Below are 24,905 nucleotides of genomic sequence, written 5' to 3'. Positions count from 1 at the left end.
ATGTTTAAATTGGAGCACCATTGCTGATAGTGATACTGTTGTTACAAATACTTTGCAGAAACAGAGATTCTTGCATTTATGGGACACCATTCCCTTTTTTAAAATCAGAGAAATGCAGTCACTTTTCCTCCCCCAAACAGGAACAGCTGACCAAGCAGAACAGGCTTTGAGGTTATACTTAAGTTTATGCAAAGGAGAGGTGCTCAGTAACCACTTCATTTCATCTTATTAGTTACTGGAACTTTAGAAAAAATTCTGCATCCCTTTCAGGCAATAGATTTTATGCTGAATTATTCAGAGTTTTATAATTCTAAGTTCTAAAAATAAATTTATTAGTCACCTTGAAAGGTGGGAGGAAACGCAGAAATTGCACACTCCCAAATCAGAAGACCTTACAGCTGTATTATATAAATAGTAATTACTATTTTTTCCTCCACAATAGCATGCTTTAACAAGTCAATAAAAAAAAAAACTTAAAAAAAAGGTAAAGCACCACACCAAGCAACAGAGCAACTAAACCCATGATGAAGATGCATAGTATTGTTTTGTGGATAAAAGTAGGCATTACCAATGACAGCTGGGATGAAAGTTTCCATATTCAACCAAGATACTTGGGGGGAAAATGCATTTTATGAAATTTCTGAAGTGAGTGACAAATTAAGGTATTTAACCTTCCTAAACATAAACATGCTTTCCATTCATGTGACTGATTTTAATTACTTAATTTGGCTGACTAAATTGTAATTCATAATCACAACCAATATTAGATAATTTTTGCTTTGCTCCTTTACTTTTACAGACATTTGAGTATTGGTAACACAACTACAATCTGATTCATAGAATTAAAGCTCCATCATAGAAACAAACTGATTTACATGAATTCACCGGGGGGGGGGGGGGGGGGGGGGGAATCAGAATTCATACCTAGTTTGAGACAAATCAACTTCTGAGACACTTATGTATAACTTTAAGTATATTGAAAAGGCTCCAAGTATTCCAACAACAATCAGAACTACAAAATCTCTCCATTTAAACAGAATGGTAATGCTCCATTTAAACAGAGAATAATGCTTAGCCACAGGAGCTTTGTATATCCCAGTCAATTTCCATGTACATAGATCATGCTGCATTAGATTCATTAGTAGTTGATTTACCAAACTAGGTCTGGAATTTCATGCCATGAAAATACTGAAACACATCACAGAAAAGAATATTAAACAGTTTCATCAAAACAAAAGCAATCCCCCTCCCAAAAGTTTAGAACAAAAAACAGTAGGGTTATACAATTGGTAGTGTTTGTCATTCCACTACAGACTTCAAGTGACATGCTTCAAGCAGAAAAAAGACTGGTAGCTTTCAACGTCTACTTGTTGGCCAATTATTTCTTCTAAAAAAAAATCATAAATAGTTTTTTCAATGTTGACTATATTTAAAGTGAAAAATTGAACAATTCCATTCACCTTCTGAAAAGGCTGTTACAAAAATGTTCAATATGTATGTACAGCTGCCAGAATCAGTAAATTTACAGAATTCAAGCCCATAACTGCAGAATAGGTAAGAAATGCACAAGGTATCTCAAATTATAGCCCTCTGAATATTTCCTTTAGTGCTTTAAGGTCTAATCCACCTTGTTTGCTTTAAGTGACTTCTGCTAAAAGCTGTTATATTACCAAACCTTAACTCTCTGCTCTATCTGTAAGAAGGTAATAAATAAAAAGCGAAATGAGACAAAACTGAAAAGCACCTGAAACACCTTAAAAAGTCCGACTGGTCGGAAGCATTTAAAGGTGCAAGTCTCACAACATACACACTATAGACTTATATGCTTCAGCCAGCATCAAGCAGTCCAGAGCAGCAGTATTACAGTAGTAACTGCACCTTTATATATCAAATCATATTGAATCTATTACCCTAAACATTTACAATTACAACACTACTAAAAAAGGAGCATATCAACAATTACTACATTCAGGCTTCATTTTTAACTAGCTTTTGCCTTTTACCCAGGGGCTTTTAAAGTAAGGAGACAGACAGACATTACCACATTCAACAGTTCTGTGATGACCACCACAGTCATCGCAACGGAAGAGGAACTACTTCCTATTTACCACAGGAAAAAAGGCGTAAGAAAGAGTTATCATAAAGCTTTGAGATGCACTTCAAGTTCACATGCCAATCCACCTGTCTGTAGTAACATATATCTCTATATCCTCCATTATCTTCCAACCCTATTTATGCTACAAATCCAGAGTTCCAGGTCTCTCTCTTGTTCAGTCTGCCCATCTGCTGTCTCCCTGAAGAAACTGAAATCCTTCAGAAAGACTCACAAGCCTTTGTTTACAACTTTTTAGGTGTCAAGGACAACATTTACATTTTTGGAAGAATAAAAAAAGGCAAAATATTATTTTTGCCAGACTAACTTCAAAACAATCTAAAGAGATCTAAGCCCAAGAAATAGTATTTGTGTTGAATGACAGCAACTTTGCTTTACTTTTAATGCAAGTGACATTCACTTTAAAAACAACAGTAATCAAATACAGTCAAATGAGTTCAAACTAAAATTCAAACAATTAGGTTAAACAATATGATCCAGAAGTTGAATATGTTAATTTGACTAATATATTCATTACCCTCAGTACTTAAGATACGTTAACAAGATAACAATTGGTCATTTCAACTAATCACGATAATAAATTTGGAACAGGAATTTGGAGAGATCTATTTCATGCAGCATTCACATTTTTAGACCACATGTACTTGGCAGAGAAACAAAAAATAAATTTGAGAGACTGCTGCATATTTAAAGCAACTTTAAATCATAATTCAGTTGACGATCTTCCAAGAGCAAGCAGTCCCTGTATCACTAACAACAGGGTACAGCCCTCAGCATCCTTTGACACTACAGATCATAATGTTTGTAACTAGAGTGAACTTGAATTTTTAGTTCAGTATGGTCTGATTGTTTATACACCACATAGCTGAAAGATATTGATCAAGCTTATGTCAGTACTCTACAGAAGCAGAATCTTCTGAAAAAGCATTAATCAACCTGAGCAACTGAAGTGTTGGGTGGATGAATGTACACCATTAGTACAGGTGCACGAGCCTTCCTGGAAGACAGGGTGTACTATGCTATATAATAAGAGACAACTAGAATGAGAGCAAGTAAGGTGTAGAAAGGAACTGGCTGCTCATCAACCAATATTATTTTTCTTAAAATACTGAGTGTATATGAAAGAAAAACAAAGCGCACAGTTTCAAAGAAGTGTAGCAAATCTCAAAAGGAATCCATGCCTCTCAGAATTCAACTATTTTACACTGCTCTTAAGAAAGAAAAGAAACATATAAAAGCTTAGAATTGTGAATTAATATTATGCCAAAGTAACTGAAATGAACCAACTGTGTCCATCTACTGTTCTTACTGGCTTTAAAAAATAGCAGAGACTAATTGAATAAATCGAGCAGATCCATCCATACAACAATGGATGAATACCTATTAGTTACACAATCTCAGAATCTCCTACTCGGAGGTATCTACTGAGGTAGTATTTATGTTCTATTCCAAATCCAACATTCAAAACTAAGGCAGGTAAACAACAGCTCCTAAGCTATGAAACAAAACACAAGAAGAAAGGAACGATCTAAACAGAAAGTTTACTCCACAAGCTGGTATTTGTGTACAATCTTCCTCTCAACCAGAATCATGGAAAAAAACTAAACCAAGTGACCAACATCAATGAGATGCAAATGCAGAGAACTACAATCCTGTCCTTCTGAATTACGGATCAAATTCAAATCAGAAATGAATGCTATAAATGCAACATTACACTGAAGACTTTTCATTGACAAGTGATATATACTTTAAAATGCATTAATGAGTTAAGAACTTCAGAAACAGCAGAACCTAAAAACAGCACACCTCTTTAAAAAAACTAGTCAATGTTCTTGCTTAAAAGGCAACTTTATTTTTTTAATTATTGTTTTAATTATTTAATTTATTATTATTTATTATTTATTATTATTTATTAATTATTTAATTTTTTAATTATTTAATTTAATTTTTTTTAATTTAATATGTACCCCCAAGGTTCGTAGGCAGACTTATTCTGGCAATAAGCAACAGACCTTTTAAGTATTGAGGACATGTAAGCTGATTTTTACTTGATGTAGGAGATAGAAGGAAAATATCAGGCTGATATTTTGACTGGTACTCAAAACCACTTTTAATAGCAATTCTGGATGGGGCTCGGTGCCTTCTTATCCAAGCGAAACACAGAGCAAGCATAATTAGTGAAGACTTGCATTTCACTGATCTATCTCTATGAACTTACAGAACTCATGCTGTTCTCTGACAAAAAAGTATTGAATTACTTTTGCAAGGGCAACTCCATAAAAATCTGAGCATACAAACAGTAATACCTAAACTACCAAGCTACTAAAAAAGAAGAAATATCTAATATGCCTGTCAGAAGCTTACTGACCACCAGATATGGAAGGGAAAGGGGAAGGGAAAAAAAAAAACCAACAAACCCAAAACCACAAAACAAAAAGGAAGATGGCAGGGTATAATTGCCAGGTTAAGTTTCTGGAGAAAGTACAACAGCTCCGTGTTAGAGGTCTCCTTTGTCAACTAACCAGAGGAAAAAAAAAATTAAAAACCTCTTCATTCTCAAGAAAGGGGTTTTCCTCTCTGTGCTTCCTACCTCCTTAAAGCATTGTACTTCTCAACTACAAACCCCATCCTTCAGGGGCCAACTTCAGCTCTGAAGAAAAGGGAAGATCTGTTGCTGACTTGGAATAAGTGAGTGCATCTACTAGGGATTCTGATGCCTAAACAGTAATTTGTAAATCCACATACATAATTTAAACACAGCTCTACCTTGCTCTATTAAGTATGGTTTTAGCCCTTACTGATGTATTTCCACATTTAGTGCAGTACCCAATCCTAGTTAAAGTACACAGGATGTTAATTAACAAAAAACTACCAATGAGTTCAGCAGGTATACCTGACCTATTCACAACAGCAAGCAAAAATGTCATGCTGAAGCACTTCCTCCTCTCTGTATAAAACCCTTCTTTACTACAATAAACATCTGAAAGAACACACTGAACAAAAAAAACAATGAAAAACAAAATATTCCACAAATCTATCCGCCCCACAATTGACCTTTCATTATCTGTATTTGCACACAACTCTTCCATACTTAGTCTTGCAAGAGTTACTACACAAAGTGAGTAGAAGTTCTGAGGGAAACCAGTTCAGTAGAAGAAAGCATAGACAAACTGACACAACGGAGTTATAGTACATAATCAACTGAAACCATGCACCCAAATATTTCTGTAGTCCACGAACTAATGAAATTTATGCACATAAAGTGCAGAATTCTAAAACAAAAGAGGGTATTAAGAAGATAGCTCTCTTCAAACAGACTGGCAACTGAAAGCCTAACTCTGCAGAGATAACTACAATTGAGAGACGAGCCATAATGACAGGCACCATGTGAGCAAAACCAAGCATCATAGATGTTGGCTACTAGGTCTTAACTTGCTCTTCAGAAAGTTCAGTTGGACACATCCTTTGCCACCTCAAATTTTATAATTCCCAAGGTTAACCATTTTTAGTAAGATTAATTTATTCTAACTAAAATTTCAGATATTTCATTCACAGAAAAACAACCAGCATCTACAAACTAATTGTTTAGACTAATTTTCTAGCCTATCATTCTCCTTCAGCACTTGGCTTCCCCACACACACCCCTCTTCATCCATGGTGTACAGAAGGCACCCAAATGTCTAGCACTAGCTGTTAATGTCAGATTAGAGGACTCCTATAAGTTGGACCTGTGTAGTGACTAAGCAAGAAAAATAATCCACTACTTTCTATTAGAAGTATCATATACATGCTGAACATTACTAGAAGTTTAATCCTATGATGTTAATTTGAAGAAGTTACTAATACAAGCATCACCATAAGAAACTGGCATCCTAACAAATATGTTCAACTTGTGCATCAGTACCAGATGGAACTCATTTCTTCTCCCAGATTTCCAAATTTACTTCAAAAAACATTAAGGAAACATTGTCCCTAGCCAAAGCAAGTACTATTTACTTAATCTTTACTTGTCTTACCTCCACTCTGCCTTCTTTTTTTTTCATTTATACACACACAAAACAGAGTATCTGCAAATAGTTAAAGAGCAAAATTCGAAAGTAAGAATGAAATGGGAATAAGAATATTAACAGATAAATGACTAGGTAATCACCTAACTTAACTGCAAGCACTCAATGCTTGATGAGTTAAATGGGGAAGAAATAATTCTCACAAGGATGAGATATGGACCAAGTTCATTGATACTGCTGAACTGATGCTGAGCCTGCAAGATTACCATCAGAGACTAAAAGACAAGGGTTTTATCTCCAATGTATTCTAGACTGTCTTCCATCCTTTTGCCTCCAAGGACAAACACGCTCTGGAGATTTGAAAGGCTTATTTCTGAATAAAATTATGACAACGTATGTCATCTTTCAGCAAGGTGCTACCAAAAAAAAAGTAACCTATTAAGTGTGAACCAGGCCTCAAAAAGAAACTTATCTTTCAAAAAGGGAACCAGATGGTCAATAATGGAAGGATATCCAATAAAACATTAGAAAGGGTAAAAAAGCTTCATACAAATATTAAGGCATGTCTCCGTTTTATCAGCATCTAAACAAAGGGACCTTTTTCAATGAAACCATTCCCCTACCATTTGCAACCAGATCGCGTAAAGCCTCTCAAACTTCAAACTCAAAATTAACTTCTTTGCTCCCACTACTACTACTAGAATGTTTTTCCAAATATCTCATTGAGACTGGAAATTAGTAATCAAACTCTTTTAGCTCTTTCATGTACATTTGTACTTGTATCAGTAGTTGAGCTTTTGCCAAATCTTCCTTTGGCCTTGCTGGTACTCTGCAGCTCAAGTTTACTTACAGACACGAGTTATATTCTCTTTCCTTTCTACTGCAAGGGTAAACAAGGCCAGCTCTTTTAGCCTCCTTCCCTGTTTACCACTAGGGAATGAAGAGCTTAAGTAAAAGAATCAGAACAATAAATAAAGATGATGTTATCATTCTCCTAATCCATATTAGGGATGCTATTAAACTCTGATATTAACAAATTGAAAAAGGATTTAAACATTTTGTTAGTAAGTTCCCCATAGTAAAATGAATCCCCGTGTTCATCGTTCTGTTGTACTAATTAAACAGTTTTAACTAAAATGGTCAGAAAGTACGCACAAGCTGTTTATCACTGCTGGCCTTTGAGCTTCAGTATACTCAAAGGACATGGTACTTTAGATGCGATAATTACTGAGTTCTTACATTTTTACTGAAGAGGCACAGAAGAGTTCCAACAGAGAATTTCACATTAATCAGAGCTAACAGGGTACTTATTAATAATAAAGCCATGATTATAATAGAAAAACATTTATTCAGTCCAACATTTGTAGGTACTAATTCCAAAAACTGTTTAAATTGATATCAGACAGAAAGTTTAGCCTCAGCTCTTTAGGGAAATTCAAGAAAATTAATCATTTATCTGAAGCATAAGAAATGCTAAAGACTATTAACTATTAACCCACAAACAATAGCATATCCTCCATTCTTCTGCTTCCTAAGAGCTCAATTTTCCTGACATCTTTTCTTCTTACTCTTTTAAACTCCAATGGAAGATATTTCTCCATGAATTGGAAATGCCTTCAAACTGTAACACCAAAGACTTAAATGAGCATACAAAGATTTAACTACAGAGAGAACACATTTTTAACTGAAGGGCAAATTATGGGCAACTAATGGAATTTAATCTTCTGGGTACCTTATGCACAATTTGTCTCTCAAGTTGCAGGAGCATATACATGATTCAGAAAAGCTAAGTAGCTCAAATCTCAGTTTTAAGACTAAAATTTCTATAAAGATCTAACGCCTTCCAAGGGTGCTGCTAGAAGAAAATAACATATACAATTACACACAATTGCATTACTGTAGCTTGCAATGAAAAAACAATAAGCCAGAAAGCAGACCACTCCAACAGTTACACTAATTATCAGACTATGATTACATCATGGAAAAATGCTCCTTATTAATAAAACATACAAAAGAAATTTATTTCTTCTTTAGCAGGATTTTTGCATATTTTGCACTTACTATTACAGAAGTAGAAATGCAGACTCTACACAGTCGGCATTTAAAAACTACAGGCTGTGTCAGACAATTGATTTTTTTGAAAGTTGAGCCTTGCATCAACTATGGTGTTGGAATAAAAATTAGAATAAAAATACTCAATATGCAGTTGTATAAAAAAAACTAAATAACTGAGAGACTATAGGGGATTTTATATATTTATTTTAGCTTTGTAATTTGATTTTATATATTCTTTCCTCTGTGTAGGTACCCAAAGGACAGTCAAACAGTAATATTGAAGTGATGTAGGCTATGAAAATTTACTGTTTCATCTTTTATACATATATATGTTTATACATACAAATATAAAACATAAGCTTGTTTAAACTTATGGCAGACCATTATTTTCATGCCTCACAATTAATTTAAGATTCTGTGCACAAAATAGCACTACAGTACTATTCAGTATTCACTACAGTCAACTAATCTATAAACTTAACATAAGTCAAAAAAATTTACCAGAATAAAAGCTTATTAGAAGATCATAAAAGTTTGTTGATTTTTTTTGTTTCTGTTATTAAAAATATTACTAAATCTCCATCAGAAAACAGTTTCTGCTCACTCTTCTCTGAATAATTCTTAAGTTTATCCATCTTTATGTCTTTGTAAGGTATACAAGGTTGTCAGTTGGAAGAGGATGATGGCAATAGAAAGAATTAACTGGATTTACATAACAAACTCACTCTGGTAGTCTGCACAGCATGTCTTCCCTGTATCTGATAACAATTAAATCAATTGCTAGATATGAGTAAGAAGTTTCATGTAACATTGTGTGATTGCAATGAAATCATCTTTACAGGTGAAATTAATCTTTATAAGTGAATTTTACAGTTTTTTTTAAGACAAGTTGGAATCACTGTACTTCAGACCTTCTGAACGCTGTAACGCTGTACTAGCCTGAATGCAAAGCAGGTTATTTAATTTCTAACTAGCAGAAAGATCTTAGAAAGGGCCTACATAAAAAAACCCAGCTTTTTTTTGTATGTAGTGTTATATTCTAGTTGCTTAATGAATTACTGAGGCTGTGCACATCCCATTCTGAGCAGCTAGGAACAAATACAGACAACACACAGACAGGCAGGAACACTGGGCTTGGCTCCCCAGTGAAGCTTGAACTGCCAAGTACCACCATAGTGGTAGAAGCTATACATTTCCTAGCAAACATTTCACATCATCTCACAAGAACCAAATACCTTTTTATTCCAGGTCACATGTATACAAATCACAAATCTCTCCAACTTCTGAATTTGTAAGGGTTTATTAAAATTAATTAGTGACCACTTCAAGGGCATTCTTCTGAAGGCACACAAAGAGCTAGCAGTAGCTAGCGAGATTGTACACTCGAAGTTACACAAGTGCTTTGACAGTAGAGACAAACTCGTTCTTGCTTTTTTACACTGCATTTGATAATTAACTGGCAGTGAAGAGCTAAGCTACCACACCTTTGATTTCTAAAAGAAAAGCTTAATAATAATTATAGGAAATCCAACTTCTTTTTCCTCCTCCTATCTCATGATCCTGTACAGCAAGCAACAAGTTCTGCAAAAACTACAGCCAATAACTAAGGCACCTCTTCACAAAGGATGCATTGTCAAGTTATAAAACAAAGATTTCAACAACTAAGCTATGTTTTAAAAAGCCAATAAGCAATACAACTCTAAGATATATACAGATATCTAAGTACAGAGCTACTTAGATCGCTTTACAGAACAATTGCATAGCACAGCTCCTTTCAAAGATCTGTAATTCCTTGGAGTTTCAAAAGAATCACTGTTTTTTGATGTGGGAATATGTATGCATGTACATATAGGTATATAGATAGGCATATGCATATATTTAATTTGGAAGAAAAATGGAAGGAAAGGGGAGAGAGATGTCCTTACTGCCAATGCAAATTCTTTGAATGCTTTTCCCAGTACAGCTTTTTTAACCCAAAAGCAACAAAACAACTTTGTGAAAACTGAAAAGGGAGAAGAGACATTTGTCTAAATATTCTGAGTAATGCCTTGCACTTAATTTTCTTAACGAAGTATGGCACAATGAGGTTTTATTTAGAGGCCTGTATGTTCTAAGCAGCATTAAAATAATAAACCTAAATTTGAAGAGCTTAATCTAATTAACGATATAAAGAAAAGCCACAGAAATACACAAGTGTTACTTCCATTTTTTGCTGTTCTGTACTTTCTTCCACTTTATACCACTTCAATGTGCAAATGTCGCACTTGGACCCTGCACTCCTCCACTGCAACAGGACCTCTAAATTCTATTAGGGAGGAATAACACAATTTCTTATTTTGTCAGTGATCAATGAAAGTGGTTGAGGTAGATTTTGACAGGACTGTTTTTCCTGAGTTAAGAAACCATTCGGACCACAGGAGTTCTAATTAGTTCTTCTAGTTAAATGAAACCATTCTCCCTCAAAAAGGTAGGTGTCCAACAGAATAGAACACCCAATAGAGAACCTAACATTGGCATGCAAGCAAGGAGCTTTGCTTAAAAAAAACCACCCAAACAAACAAACAAAAAACAACCCCAAGATAAAGACACTTCTCTATCCAACAGAACTGGTTACACAGGTATGGGAGAAACAGTAATTGAGATTAAGTATGGTCTCCAAAAAATCTCTAAAGGGTCTCTAAGGATTCTCCAACTGACTTTTAGAAACATACTAAGAAGGAAAAAACACTGTCCCAATAACTGCTTCCCTCATAAAACTTACTACACAGTGTCTCAGGACTGACAGCACTGAATGAACAAGGTAATTCAGATTTTAGATCTATGGCTTTATAATCCATACTAGTTTGGTATTTAACATCACCTTCTTCCACTCACACTCACTACAATTCAAGCCACCAAGTGGAACATACACTGCTTCCCTACAAAGTATCTTGTCAAAAGCAGTTCAGTGTGATCCAAGGGTAGCATCACATGAAATTTACATTTGAAGACGACCACAAGGATCAAAAAATAATTTAGGGACTAAAAAGATATACTTACATCTGGATATTCTTTTACAGGCACATATAGTTTCTCTTGTAACTGTACAATAGGTCCCACAGCATCTGGTAATTCTGCACTTCTCTTCTCCGTACTACCATTTAATGTGTCGTTATACATGTCTTTCCGTACTCTGCTAATTTCTGTGGGGGGAAAAACGTATATTAGGTATTAAATACAGTAACAGATTATAATCTAGCATGACAGTCTTCTCTTTCTAATCTTTTCCCAAATCCTAATGCCATTTTCTTCCTCTCTTTATAAGCATCATGGTAACCTGAGAAAAAAATCTACTCTGATTTTGTTTAGGGTTTTTCTGTGTTGGGGTTTTTTTGTTGGTTTTTGGTTTGTGTTTTTTTTTTTTAAATTGCAGCACCCATCTTAAATGTTTTCTTCATGTCTGCTGCCTACTCATCCTGTTTACAGAATTCAGCTATTGAGTAAAAATTATGTGCAGCTCCTTATAACACAAGATTGTTCACATCATTTAAAAGGTGTATAAAAACGGTGCTTTGATGTATTTGTTAGAATAAAGTATCTAGAAAGCAAAAAAATTAGAAATCTGTACCTAAAAAAAATACAAAAAATGCACCTATACAGTACTATTTGCTAGTTATGAGATTAACTATAGCATTTGGAAATGAAATGGTGCGTCCTTCAGCAATGACAAATCTGACAACTCAAGGGTGTAGTTACTGAGCACATGGTGTGACAACAAACAAGTAAATACTGTTCTACCGACTACCCCCCAGTGAGATAATGAAAAAATGAAGACAAGTATGGTATCAGAGACCTGAGCAACCTCTATATACACCCAAAAGTCCTACTAGCTCATTGCAAAGTAATGAAAAACTCAACAGCACCATGGAATGTCACAAGTGGACTCGTAAGTACTGTTTCTACCAATTACACCTGTATTACCCGCACCTTGAGGTATTTACTTCCAAGATTAGCTCAGTAGTTATCAACAACATAGTTAAAAATAGATAATTTGATTCAAATCCAGGTTAGTTTCACTAAACTGTAATGATCTAAGAATGGACACAAAGCTTTCTCTTATTTAACCAAAAACCACATTTAACAAGAAGCTATATTTCATTTCTAGAACTGTTAAACTCGTATTTAAATTGCTGTTTTAAGTATAAAAACCCCCACATTTCATAACTTATGGAATCCCAACTAGTATAAAATTTTCTCAATGAGTTTATTCTACTATCACTAAAGAATTACTTAAAATGAAATCTATTAGCCAAGTTCCAAACTGAAAACTAACATTTAATCACACATTGTTCCCAAAGCACTAAGACTTACGATAGTGTGGGCTGTAAAGCAAAAACAGGTGGCAATCCCAGTCTTTTACTTAAACTGTTACAACTGCTTTCAAAATCTTCAGAATTAAAATGAAACTGAAAAGAGAAGTTTTATGTTTTCGTCTGACCACAGGAAACCACAGAAACAAGAAGTCGCTTGAAACTCTAGCAGCAGACAAGAGATTAATATAACCTCTGTTTCATAATCAATTTCTTCCCTGGCAAATCATTTATAGCTGAGAATTCACCACTTGAAAAGCTAGGGGGGAGAGGGAGAGCGTCAGAAATGATGCATCTCTGAACATAGCAGACCTAATTTTCAACTGAGTTAGTCTGAATTAATTCTAGCAAACTTACTCTGCATATTCAATAACAAGTCTTTTCTCCACTGGCAAGTGACATACTCAATCATGTATCCTATATAATGATTTGGTGGTTAACACCTGTTTAGAATGGAGAACACAAATTTCGTCATCATATAATCATAGTTTAAGGAAAAAATCCACAGCTGCTTCTACACTGACAATTTTGGCAACAGGCACAAAATCCTCAGAGCTACGAGCAGCATTTATACTGGCTTCAGTATATAAAGAAATTCTTTAGTACATCTCTTTGAACAAATATTATTATCTTTTGGCAGACTTTGTTTCCTTTTCATTCTCTTCAGATTCTCCATTAAGTTACACTACACTGAAACAAGCCAACAGTCTGCCGAAGTACTGAGGCATAAGTAGCAACACAGTCATTTTTATTTATATTTGGCAGCTTCAGAGTAGTTGCACTGAAAATTGCATTTTAAGTTGTATCTTTCATCTAGAATATAACCACTAACATTAGATATCCTAGTTTTCACAGGAGAGAAAGAACACTTATTTTAATCTTTGTCTTGCAAATACTTATATGTCACATTTGTGACACTGTGGAGCCAAACATTCAGAACACACATAGACAGTATGATAAGCTGACTTGAGGACTACCACTGAATTCTGGCTTGTGTGAAACCTAAGCCATCTATCACGCCTCAAACGTTACACAGAATTAAGACACCCACCAACTCAGGACTTTCTACTCCACTACAGGACCAGACACATGAAATTTAGTTTTCTTTGCATATGTAGGTTTTTATCTTCTCTCTCTACATTCAAGCCCTTGGTAACACCAACAAATATCAGGACAGGGATAGTCAGCTACATCAACTCAGCATTATCATCGGCTCCTCAAGTGCTACTGTTTCTTCTGCTTCTTGGCATTTTATCTTCTCTCTTGCCTTAGATACCCTCCATAAGACCCCAGAAGAAACATTCAGAAGCAATAGGTGAAATAACAAGCACATATTCCCAGGGGGCTTTTTAACTGCTAATCAGGTCTCCAAACTCCCTTTCTCTATAATACACTATCTGGGAGCCTCTCTTTTCACTTATTTTGTATTTGGCAGAACTGAAATACTACTGTTTAAATTGTAAGATAATTAGATCAAATCTCCAGTTCACCCATTCTCTCTCACTTCTAACTATGGATAGAACACAACGTATCCTCCTTCCCAATTTGTTAGCCCAGCCGACCACAAGCATTGTGCCAAATACACAACTCAAAGTTATTTATCTGCTTAATATGCATCCTGGGTTTTTTTCCACATTCTGCTGAATCTTTTCACACATCTTCAAGATATTTATTTTTCTTCAGATACCTGCTTCTTGTTTAATCACAACTCTTGCATCTCAACAAGAGTCCATACAAAAGTATTGAATTTTATCACAATCTTTCCTTTTACTGTCTCCATTAAACCAAATTCAAGCTTATAGTCTCGAGTATCTTGCAACTTTGCCACTCGCTTCAAGCAGTTACGCTTATCTGTAGAACTATCTGCTACTGTATTTCCAGCATCTCCCTCAAGAGTTTATCAGAAGTGCAATAAGATTCCAGAAAGCCTCACCAGCAGCATGTCAGAAAAGCTAAAAGCTCTACTCTCCTTTCACCTCTAGCAAGTATCCATTTTATTCTGTTCTGAAATACTTAAAAATCTGAGGACAGCAGTAGTACAAAAGTAGGAAGGTCGCATCCTCAAAGTGCAACTTATTATTTTTTACCACTTAATGCACATATCATTATAAATAAGAGGAACTCAAATAAACAGCCTTTTATTTAGATTTATTTCAAGTCATTTTTTACACACCATCAAGCAGATGTCTCGTCTTCCCTTCCCAAAAGCTTGGCATGTCTCTCCTGAAATCACACTTTCCAAGTTCATTTGCAAGGCTTTAGCTCCTCCACATTTACAATTCTTTACAAGTTCTTCCACCACGATATCTCACAGGAAGCCAACTGATTTAAAAACAAGGAAAGCTTTACTTTCAAAGCAAACATCTAAGTACAGTTCTAACTACTTTACCTCTATCTTAACACCACAGCGGTAATTATGTTGTATAACACTCTAGGGATTTAAAAGAGAGTTAGTAAGGAGAGCTACTTAATTATAATAGTACATATGGCTAAAAAAAGCATACAGCAGTTTCACCATACCTCTAAAACCTGTAAGCTCTGCAAATGCAGAAAGAGGGCTCCTTTTGAAAAGATCTATGTACCCATCTCTACTGTAGGTACAAGCAGAATCTCATATGAAGAATTTAAAAGTCCACATTATTCACCTTTAACAATACTCTGGTCTGCACATTGTAAGTAGTAAGTTTAGCAGTAAATGACGAATTTGTCTTGCTTACAGCAGGGCAGTGAAGGAATAGACTCAAAGACAGACAAACTGGTTTCAATGTAATTATCTTGTTCTACCTTAACATGGCATGACATAGTCACCTATGGTGGCAATGACATGCGTTCTGGTCCAGAACATTTTTCTTCCTCTGTCCCTGAAAACTATGCAAGCAGTGTAATCTCGTTTCCTTCATCTACAGATAGTATTTTTCAATCTCTCTAACACCTTTCTAATATATGATCTGAGCAAGACACACTGTTTATACTGACTACATTTGCCTACAGAGATGTACTTTTTTTGATTTCTTCATGACACTTAACAATGAAATATTCCTCCCTCTTGAGCACATGAAGGACTGTGTTCAGATGAATGTTTGTCATCACATTAAAAACCACCAAGAAGTTACTGCTTTTTAGCTGTCAATTATCATTCCCTTAGAGGAAGTAAGACTCTGCACATGTGTTTAAGACTGATTGCAACGTAAAATTGGTTTACATAAACCACCCAGCAAGCATATTCAGAGTAGGAACTCACTGAAAAAGTTCAAATTCAAATTCTTCCTCTCCCGTCACCTTCAGAGTTGCAAACCACCCTCATCCCCAGTGCCCACAGCTTTAGAATTTCTCATCATGAAGGCTTCTTCTAAATTATGAAGCTTTATTTTCTGAAAGAAGATCAGACTTGGACACTGCTTTTAAACCAATGCATTCCTCATTGCAGTTTAAACTAGAACTAAGAATTTGAAGAGCTGAAACAAATCTTCTGCCATTAACAATTTGCTCCAATTTAGCTACAGCTGTTTAAAGAGCTAAACTGATGCCACTCTCAGCCTATGTTCCTTTTGTAAGTTTAACGGAAAGCCTTCAAAGCACACAGAATTTAATTCTTTAAACTAAAGGAAATAAGAAGTGTTTATCTGTCACAGAAGAGCTTCTTATCTATCATTCTTGATATTTACAATACACAGCAATTGGGGGTGGGACAAACCAATAGCCACAATCAGCAAGAGATTCAGAATGAAACAAAACACTAACCACCTTGTAGCACCATGAAGCATGCTTCCTTAAGGAAGCAAAGCACCACACCCTTAAAGATTCTCAATCACAAACTAGCTTCCATATTTAAAAAAAAAAAGTATGAGCAATTTTTTAAAAGTTAAATTTTTAAGAGGTATGGTAAGAAAAAGCTATGTTCCTATAGCTAAAAATCTACACGGTACTTCGATCTCAGTGGTGCATAGAACATTCAGTTTTCTACTTTCTCACAGAAATCAAGTTATGCCCAAAATATCAATGACACTAAATTTTTTACATACAGCATAATTTTATGTATTTTGACAGGAAAAGTTAATTCTTACAATAAATTTGTTTCTTACAGACTAAGGCACTAAAACCAAGTGTAATTAATGCCTTCAATATTTCCACAATAATTTTTTGTGAAAAGTGAAAAATTCTGATAAACATCTACCAGAGATGACTTTAGTAAGTCCACTCAAATTCATGAGATCAGCATGCATTGAGCTGAGGGGGCAGGCAGGGAAAATAGCTGCTTCAAGACCCTTCTCATTCTTTACTATGAAGTAGTTTAATTTTTTTAATGTGTAATGCAACAAAATGCATGCAAAAAGTTAATATTTCAATGAAATATTTTTAGTGCACCCAACTGCTGCTGGATCATCAGTTTAGGAATATAAGAGGTAAAACAAGAACCAAAACAACATGACATTGCCCCATTTTTGCAGTAAGCTGATAAGCACTTTCTCCCAGAAGAAATGAGAAAGAATCTAAGTTCTGGACACCACCATTGAGAGTATGGCATACAAGTCATGCAGCAGTGTCACCTCCCCCCCCCCCCCCCCAAAAAAAAAGTTTGTATTTCAAATTTCAATTCATCTTTTAATGCCTTGGAAAAACCCTAGTTTCTTCCCCTTTGTTCTTCTGAGTCCAATCTAGCAGTACACTTTCAATGATTAAACTGTCAGTCCAATGATAAGTGGGCAGCACTTTCAGCAATTTATCAGCACTCTCAGTATCAAAATTCAGTCATTTCTTTTTGCAAGAAAAGCCTGCAAAACTCCTTCTGTTGCGGGCAGTTGTAAGGTTTGCATCAAACTGACTTCAAAAACAAATAGAGCACACTCATCTGTTCTCTTTGTACAAATGTCAACAGAAAGCTTTTAAGTGCTTTATTATTGGTGGAACATTGCAACTCATGTGTTTTCTAATCTAGCAGCTTTAGTATGCTTACTTGGCAAAGAAATAGTTGGTTTTATTCATCACAATTTTAACAGTCTTCAGTGTTAATACCAGTGCTGTTTGCTACTATTGCTGATGCAGCACAAACAGCAATGCTAGCAAAAAATCAAGTCATTTTTAATATTGTGCCACATGGGCCTGTACCGCACATGCATCACCAATGTAGACTAAAATGTTGGCAAGCACTTACTCTACCTACCCCCTGCTATCAATCAGTGAAATGCCTGAGCATCAGGCAAACAAGATTCCTATCATCTTTCCTTCAGAAACCAATACAGAGTAAAAAAAAAGTAATAAAATTTTAGACAAACATGATCAAGTATCAAAGGTGATAAAACAGACAGTCCAATTCTGACAAATTTCCATACATCAGCAGTTTTGGTTTAGAATATGTCATTGAACTCTGACATAACTAACTGGCAAATTTAGAAGTCATGCATTTGCTTCCACTTACTAAAACTTGCATTTATGTTATTTAATACAGTGGTATGTCAGAACAGCCAGAACAGGTCTGATCAAAAGTCCATCAACCCTGCATTACATCTGACAGCAGCAATCTGCATTCACTTAAAGTAATATAAAGGAGATTAAATACAGTCTCTTAATTTTCTTGGTAAACTCAAAAAGCTATACATTTGAGATGTCAAGTCCTGTGTCTCTTCATGTCCCAGTACTGTGCTCCAAAAAACCTAAAAATCTTTAGCATAAAAATCAGTTTAGAAGTTCCTGAGAGGATAGCTGAATGAGTCTTTCAGCAGTCTACTTGGTATCTTCAACTAACATCATCTAGCAACTAACATACACTATCCATCCACATCCAAATGAGTATCTTTGCAAAACTGAAAGCTTCCTGAGGTAATTAGCCAATAGACAGAAAACAGTACAACTAAACTAAACTAAAGAGAGTCAAGAAAAATTAAGTGGTTTAAAAGTCAATATTAAAAAAATCAGGAAAATTAATCCAGAATATTCATTCATCTCTTAAGTCTCAGCATTAGATCAAGCTTACACAATAACTCTGTTAAAGTAAATGAACATACACTGTTCTGCTTCCTACAAAATTTCCTTACAACATGGGTTAGATTAACAGCGTCAAACTCTTCAAAACATTTTCCAGTAGTAAAGTCCAACAGCATAGCATGACTGCTGAAGCAGATTTGGTGGCTCACATTCATATCATGCTTAATTATTACACTTTCAAAAATCTTCTACTCTAGCTCCCTTTAGCAGCAAGTTGCCTCCAAATACTTAGTTACAAGTAGCACAGTTATGCATACATCAAGCTCCTAAATCTATTCAAGGTTTTTGTTTGTTGGTTTGTTTTTTCCATACCTGATACTGTGAATCAAGTGTTTGGCAGCTAACAATAATAAACAACTTGGGTATCTTTGATGCAGAAGAATCAGCAGTAATACAATTCTGTACGAACCACTAATTGTGATCAGAAAGATGAAAGGAGTCATCCGTTCTATGAGATTTAAACAACAATGTTACTTGTTGCTGTTTAAAAACATCAGCTTAACAGTATCATCTGGAACAGACAGAACTTCCATGGTTTTAGTTCCTCAGGTGTGTATGTTTTAAACAAAAATATTTTACCTCAGTTTACTGTTTTTTAAATCCCTCTTTGAGAACAATACAGACTAACTGGTCTGCAATGGACCTTCTCTACCCAGACACTATTCCATGCTCCCTACGTTTAAATCAATCCATTCACAACAGAGTCAATTGCTGTTCCATTTCTACAGGTATCTTCCGCATATGAAATCAATACTATTTTATGTTGAACAACTATGAAGTCAGGTAATGGGGAAGCTCTCCAGGTAAAGCCAGAAGGACATTCTCTCAAAAAGTATACTAAGCACTTCAGAAAACAACTGCCTAATTCACATCAGAATCCCCTTGGTATCAGCAAAGAAATCCCATGCCCTGTGCTATCCCACCAGTATGTGCAAGGAGTGTCTAAAAGTAAAAGGCAAGATGTTATTTCACAACCTTTAAAACGAAACAAACTAATTCAAACAAATTCCTGGTTGAGACGCTCCAAAGTAATCAGGTTTGAAGTTTAGTGGAGAATTGAAATTCTGATGGAGTTATCTAAATTTGAGTTTTGCTTATTCTTGTAACTGAGAGGAAATCAAATACTGAAAACTACTAAAAAAAAACCTACTTGAAAGAACTAAATAGCAGCACCATTAGATTCTTTACTGCTTTCCCAGGGTGCATCTGAACACTCACCACTTACAAAAAAATAACATAAAGCGCATACAGGTTATTTTCTCAATCTCTGGAAACCATCCACAACCATCCTCCACAGAGTTAGCAATTATAAGAAAACATTCCATTGGTTAATGCACTCTTTGTCTTTTGAATGAAAGGAGCAAGGGCATTATTTTTACTTCCATGATCACCCCAAAATAGTTAACTATTCACTAACACAGTCATATCATGGTAGTCTTCTCCCTATTTTACTAATTGTTTTAAGGCCAAAGTAAATTTCCCGTATCTTCCACATACAATGGCAATCTGAGGGAACACAAAACTTTGTAGCTAATATAGAGTGCTTCAGGAATTGTTGGAAAGTGAATATGCATAACCTATGTCCTCTCTGTATTTTGCATACCTTTGTATCAGTCTTTCCTTGTCATAAAACTGAATCTTCCACAGTACATGCACAGTGATCACGTGATATCTAGCTTTTTTAAATGTATCTGGACCATACATCAATACATACTTACTTAGTGAGTTAAAGGAAAAGAAAAAATTAGTCAGCATTAGCTGATTAGTCATGAAGAATTAACATTATGCATTCTTTATAAAAAAATATACTATACTGCTGTTGAGATGCCGATGAAGACACCATATAATCATAAAAACCTGGATTTTGGCACTAAGTTTTTGTACCTGTGACATCTAAAAAACCTGTGATCGTTGGTTATCAATCAAGAAATTTACCTAGTACTACAACACATGTAACACCAAAAACTGAGAAAGCAAACTTATCTAATCATAAACAAAGGACTTGGTTATAAAGTGAACATCTCTAATTCCAACCTGCTAGCACAGCAAAGCAAAGCTATTCCAGTATTTCTAACAGCAATGTCTCTACATATATGAAGTACTATTTTGTAAGAGGCTGATCTGATGGCTTTCATCACTTCAACTGAAATCTAACCCATTTGAATAGGACTGACTATTTCCTCTCATTCCCAACTCACTTTTTTTTGACTGTTCATGTACCACAGTAATAAAATCCCATTTTTAACACACCACTCCCTATCACATGGCATTGATTTTATAGGCTGCCCTACCCTGGCTCTGTCAGCCTTTTATTTACAAGACTGTAAGAAAGTAACAATTTTTTGGTTGACAAGTACCAACACTGACATTGAGAAGTTAGTCATCTACCACAATAAATACATTAACTATTGCACTGCTCTGACATGAATGCATTATCAAGATGACCTATGCGACTTCAAACTAACTTTTATGTATTGGAAGACGTCCCAGAATTAGGCAATACACAAACAAAATCTCTACTTAATCACAATCTCTACTTAACCAAATACATAAGCAACACCATAGCTTAAGAAAATTGGTAACACAGCTGACCAAACTACTGCCCTAAATTAAGTATTACCCACCTGTGTTAAAAGATTACATGTCCAACATACCTTTTAGCTTATATTTATTATGTTACAGAGCTTAATTAGCACAGACATCAATTCTTAATATAGCAGTAGTCAAATATTCCTGCATGTGATAAACTGATAGATTTACCCATTACATTACTGATGAACCAACATAAAAAGTTGTTTTAGATCTGGCTTTAGCAAGCAGAGAAGACCTCAAAGGAGATGGCCATCAAATCAAGCTATAAACCTTGAACAAACAGAACAACAAATTGTATTTAAGCTTAGATTTCACATCAGGTGACTTTGATGAAGTAATGGAACTTGTTAGTAAAATCATCTGAACAAAACAGGTCAAAGATAAATGCTGGAAATAACAGAACCTCTGAGATGGAACTACAATAACCAAACATGTACTCATGCAGCAAAAGGCTCCAAAATTTAATTCAAGAATAAATATTCCAGCCAGATACATTAGTTCATTTGCATTACTATGGCAAATTTCAGAAATGCTGAAGAACTTAAAATACTGGCATGAAAGTCTGTAAAGCATACTACAAGTTTACTGAAGTTACACTGTGCTAGGCTAACATAATAACTATGAGAATGCTTAAGAAAACAGAGCAAGTGCTGAGTTTCCCATGCAACACTCTCCATGGAATTTAACTAAAGAAATGACGATCCCTAGAAAAGCTCTTCCATGTATAAGCTAAAACAAAGTGACAATAGCTGTACTAAAAGTAGAACTAATTAAAAGGAGGTTGTCCAAAGGTGATGGAAAACCACATAAAAGGGCAAAATTAATAATCTCTAAAAATGAATTAGTGAAAGTACAATCTCACTCTGACTTGTTAATGCTGCAAAACTAGGAGGTTCTTACCCCCCACAACAAAGAAAGTTCTGTTTAACACTGACAGGATGCAAAACCTGTAATCACACACTGACCAGGAGGGACCAAGCAGTGACAGCAGTGGAAGAGCAAATATCTTAATTGATGCAGCTCTGTATGGTATTTTCAATAAAGAATGGAAGAATTGCATGAACAGCTCTGTTAAAATGCTGTATACAGTTTTGGTCACCCTCATTCAGAAAGTACACTGAAGATATGAAAGGATATTTGGATCATGTAAAAACAGACAGCCACTCGAGGGAAAAAATAAAGAGGTTGGCTTGCAGGGGGCGGGGAGAGAGGGGAGGTTAGCTTATTATCAATACACTGACAACTGCCACCATATTAAGAGTTAAAAGGGCAACATGTGCTATAAAATTAAACAGATTTTAACTGGCCACAAGTAAATGTAACAGTAAAAAAAAAAACCTCTGAATTTGAGACATATGATTATTATTTTGGTGGGAAAAAAGTTGTTAAATCAAAACATGATCTGTTTTCAGATAACATATATGATACATAGCTTGGAATTGGAATTCCTTACCAAGGCAGTCTTCAAATTACAACATATTAGATAGGTCACACACCAAGAAAAAAATAATTCTGTATGGAGATGGTTTATCAAACTGCTGTATGACCCACACTTATCATATGTACAGTAAGATTAAGTTTTTTATGTCAAGCTCCAGTCTTAAAAAGGAACCATTAAGAACACTACATCTGCTAATACGTACAGTTTTACCTTACTGCAAATTGTAATTTATTATACAAGCATAATCAGAGACAGTAATTTATAAATGAGAAATACAACAAGTAAAAAATTTTAGTAACAGCATTAAATACTTTAACCAAGGTGTTGAAAGGATAAAAAAATGCTTGTATTTATACTAGGTAGTACATGCAGAAAATCACACTACTTAAAAACTGTCACTGAGTTCCTCTATTACAACTGTTAACTTCAATTTCACATTGAAGTGATTAAGATAACCACTCAGCTTTGAAAAGCTGCTTGTTTTTCATCAACCTAGAGAAAAAAAAAGTGTGCTTGAATTCACTGCAAATACATACACCTGAATAATCTTCTAAAAGATAAATATACCCATGTAAACATGGTTCTCCAGGGAACTGAAACCTGGCAACAATCAAACCAAATGTCGCACAACTGAGGCCTAACTTTGAGGTTAAAAAAACAGGCTGTTTGTAATTGTCATTTTTACTAAACCTGAGTATTTTTCCAGACTTGAACATAAGTTAAACTGAAGAGACATATTAGTATACTAATCTTACTGTTATCCATCCTTTTGTACCACGCATTAGTTCAGCCATCTGACTCAACACATTACCAGCAGGCAGGAAATCAGCAAGGCAACTAACTTTTTCTAAACATGCACAGCCAGCAAAACTTTAATGAAGAGAATCAACTACCACTAAAGCATCAACCTCTGATAAAGTGAGAAACAAGAACATTGCTACTTAGGTTTCTTTTACTGCAGTGAAAGGTACTACCCGTTATTTGCCCTATTTTATTTATTGTTATTCCACACAGTGAATGGAATGTTTAATCTACTTTGCAGTTGGGTATGCTAAAATATATTTAGCCCATCTTTCAAAGTTTTATTTCCTTCAAGAAAAAGTAAAGCTCTTCAACTACAAAAAACCTCCATTAAGAGTATTTTTATACTCTGACAAAATCCCATTGACTACCAGAGGCATTGGTAGATTCACAACCTTTTTGCTCCTTTACATGATAAACAGATACTCACTTTCCAAAAGCTACAGCGTTATCTGCTCTATTAGGTGGATTCTTGCTTCAATAAACACAGAACCACGCTCACTCCCTTCAACTATAACGGAACTTTCACTAAGAATAATGAGGCTGTAGATGGCCTGCCTACTCTGTAAACAGTAGTAAATATTTGGTTAGTGATACCACTCTCACTTCTATAAGTAATCAGAATAAAACAGACTAGGCTGGGCCTTCCGATCATCCTTCTTTGCCATCTTACACACAATACTTGATTTGCATGTAGCATCAGGCCCCTATTAGGCAGACCTGCCTTGACCATTGAGGTACCCATAGCCAAAACTGCCAAAACAGAGTATTTTCGTCCATTTAAGTCAAAACTACCTTGAAGATATCTTCATAAAGGTGCATCACTTCACAGGTACATCAAAGGTAACTTACACACTTTGCCACGAGATTCCAAGTGGCATGGTTACGTAGGCTGTCACAACATCAATCAACTAAAACCTAATAAAAAAAAACCCATAGCCTGTCCTCAAAAGACATCAATTTCACTCTCTTCAGGAACGTGAAGAAGTTAGTATTTCTTGATAAATTACTACTAACTTTTTCAGAGTTGCATAATGTAACTATACGGGCAAAATTCACATGTACCCTTGATGCCAAAATACACAGCAAAAATGTCATTATTAATTGAAATAATTCTTCAGATTTCTAATCCACAATTATTATTACTAAACAGTAACAACAATTATTACTTAACAATAATTATTACTATTACCAGATATTTAGGCCCTGCCTTAAGACAACGCATCAGTAAGGTATCATCTTCAAGAATAAGTACAATGCTTCTTTCCATGTAAATGAATATACACTGTCTTGGTCTATATCTTATTATGTCTTTAAGTTAACATTCTCTTGTTCAACACCAGGAGGTATTTTCTAAAAAATCTGAAGGAAGAGCACTTTTCTGGGAAGCAGACCTTTATGAACAATCTCACGAAACACCATAAAGAAATCAAAGAAAGTGCTTGCAAAAGTGACTTTTTTTCCTCCTAAGATACTCGAGACAATTGATTCTAGAATCCATATCCCAAGCTTGAGTATTTGTTACAACACTCAGTGCATACCTTTAACTTAAGTTGAAAACTGAA

General features: G+C 35.1%; 1 protein-coding gene across 10 annotated transcripts in view; it reads right to left on the bottom strand.

Annotated features, from left to right (window-relative positions):
* QKI (QKI, KH domain containing RNA binding) overlaps window positions 1–24,905 on the bottom strand; it is a 168,907-nt gene that overhangs the window by 118,734 nt on the left and 25,268 nt on the right. For 9 of the 10 annotated variants that reach the window (XM_075036099.1, XM_075036105.1, XM_075036096.1 and 6 more), the window contains exon 2: window positions 11,215–11,357. In XM_075036099.1, the coding sequence (XP_074892200.1) occupies window positions 11,215–11,357 (143 nt within the window). Of the gene's footprint in view, window positions 1–11,214; window positions 11,358–14,697; window positions 14,756–24,905 lie in introns of those variants that run through there. The other variant, XM_075036101.1, reaches the window with a different exon arrangement.

Source organism: Buteo buteo, chromosome 9 (assembly GCF_964188355.1).
Source record: "Buteo buteo chromosome 9, bButBut1.hap1.1, whole genome shotgun sequence".
In the NCBI taxonomy this organism is placed as follows: Eukaryota; Metazoa; Chordata; class Aves; order Accipitriformes; family Accipitridae; genus Buteo; species Buteo buteo.
The sequence above is the reverse complement of the archived record's forward strand: the minus strand, read 5'-3'. Positions and strand labels throughout refer to the sequence as shown.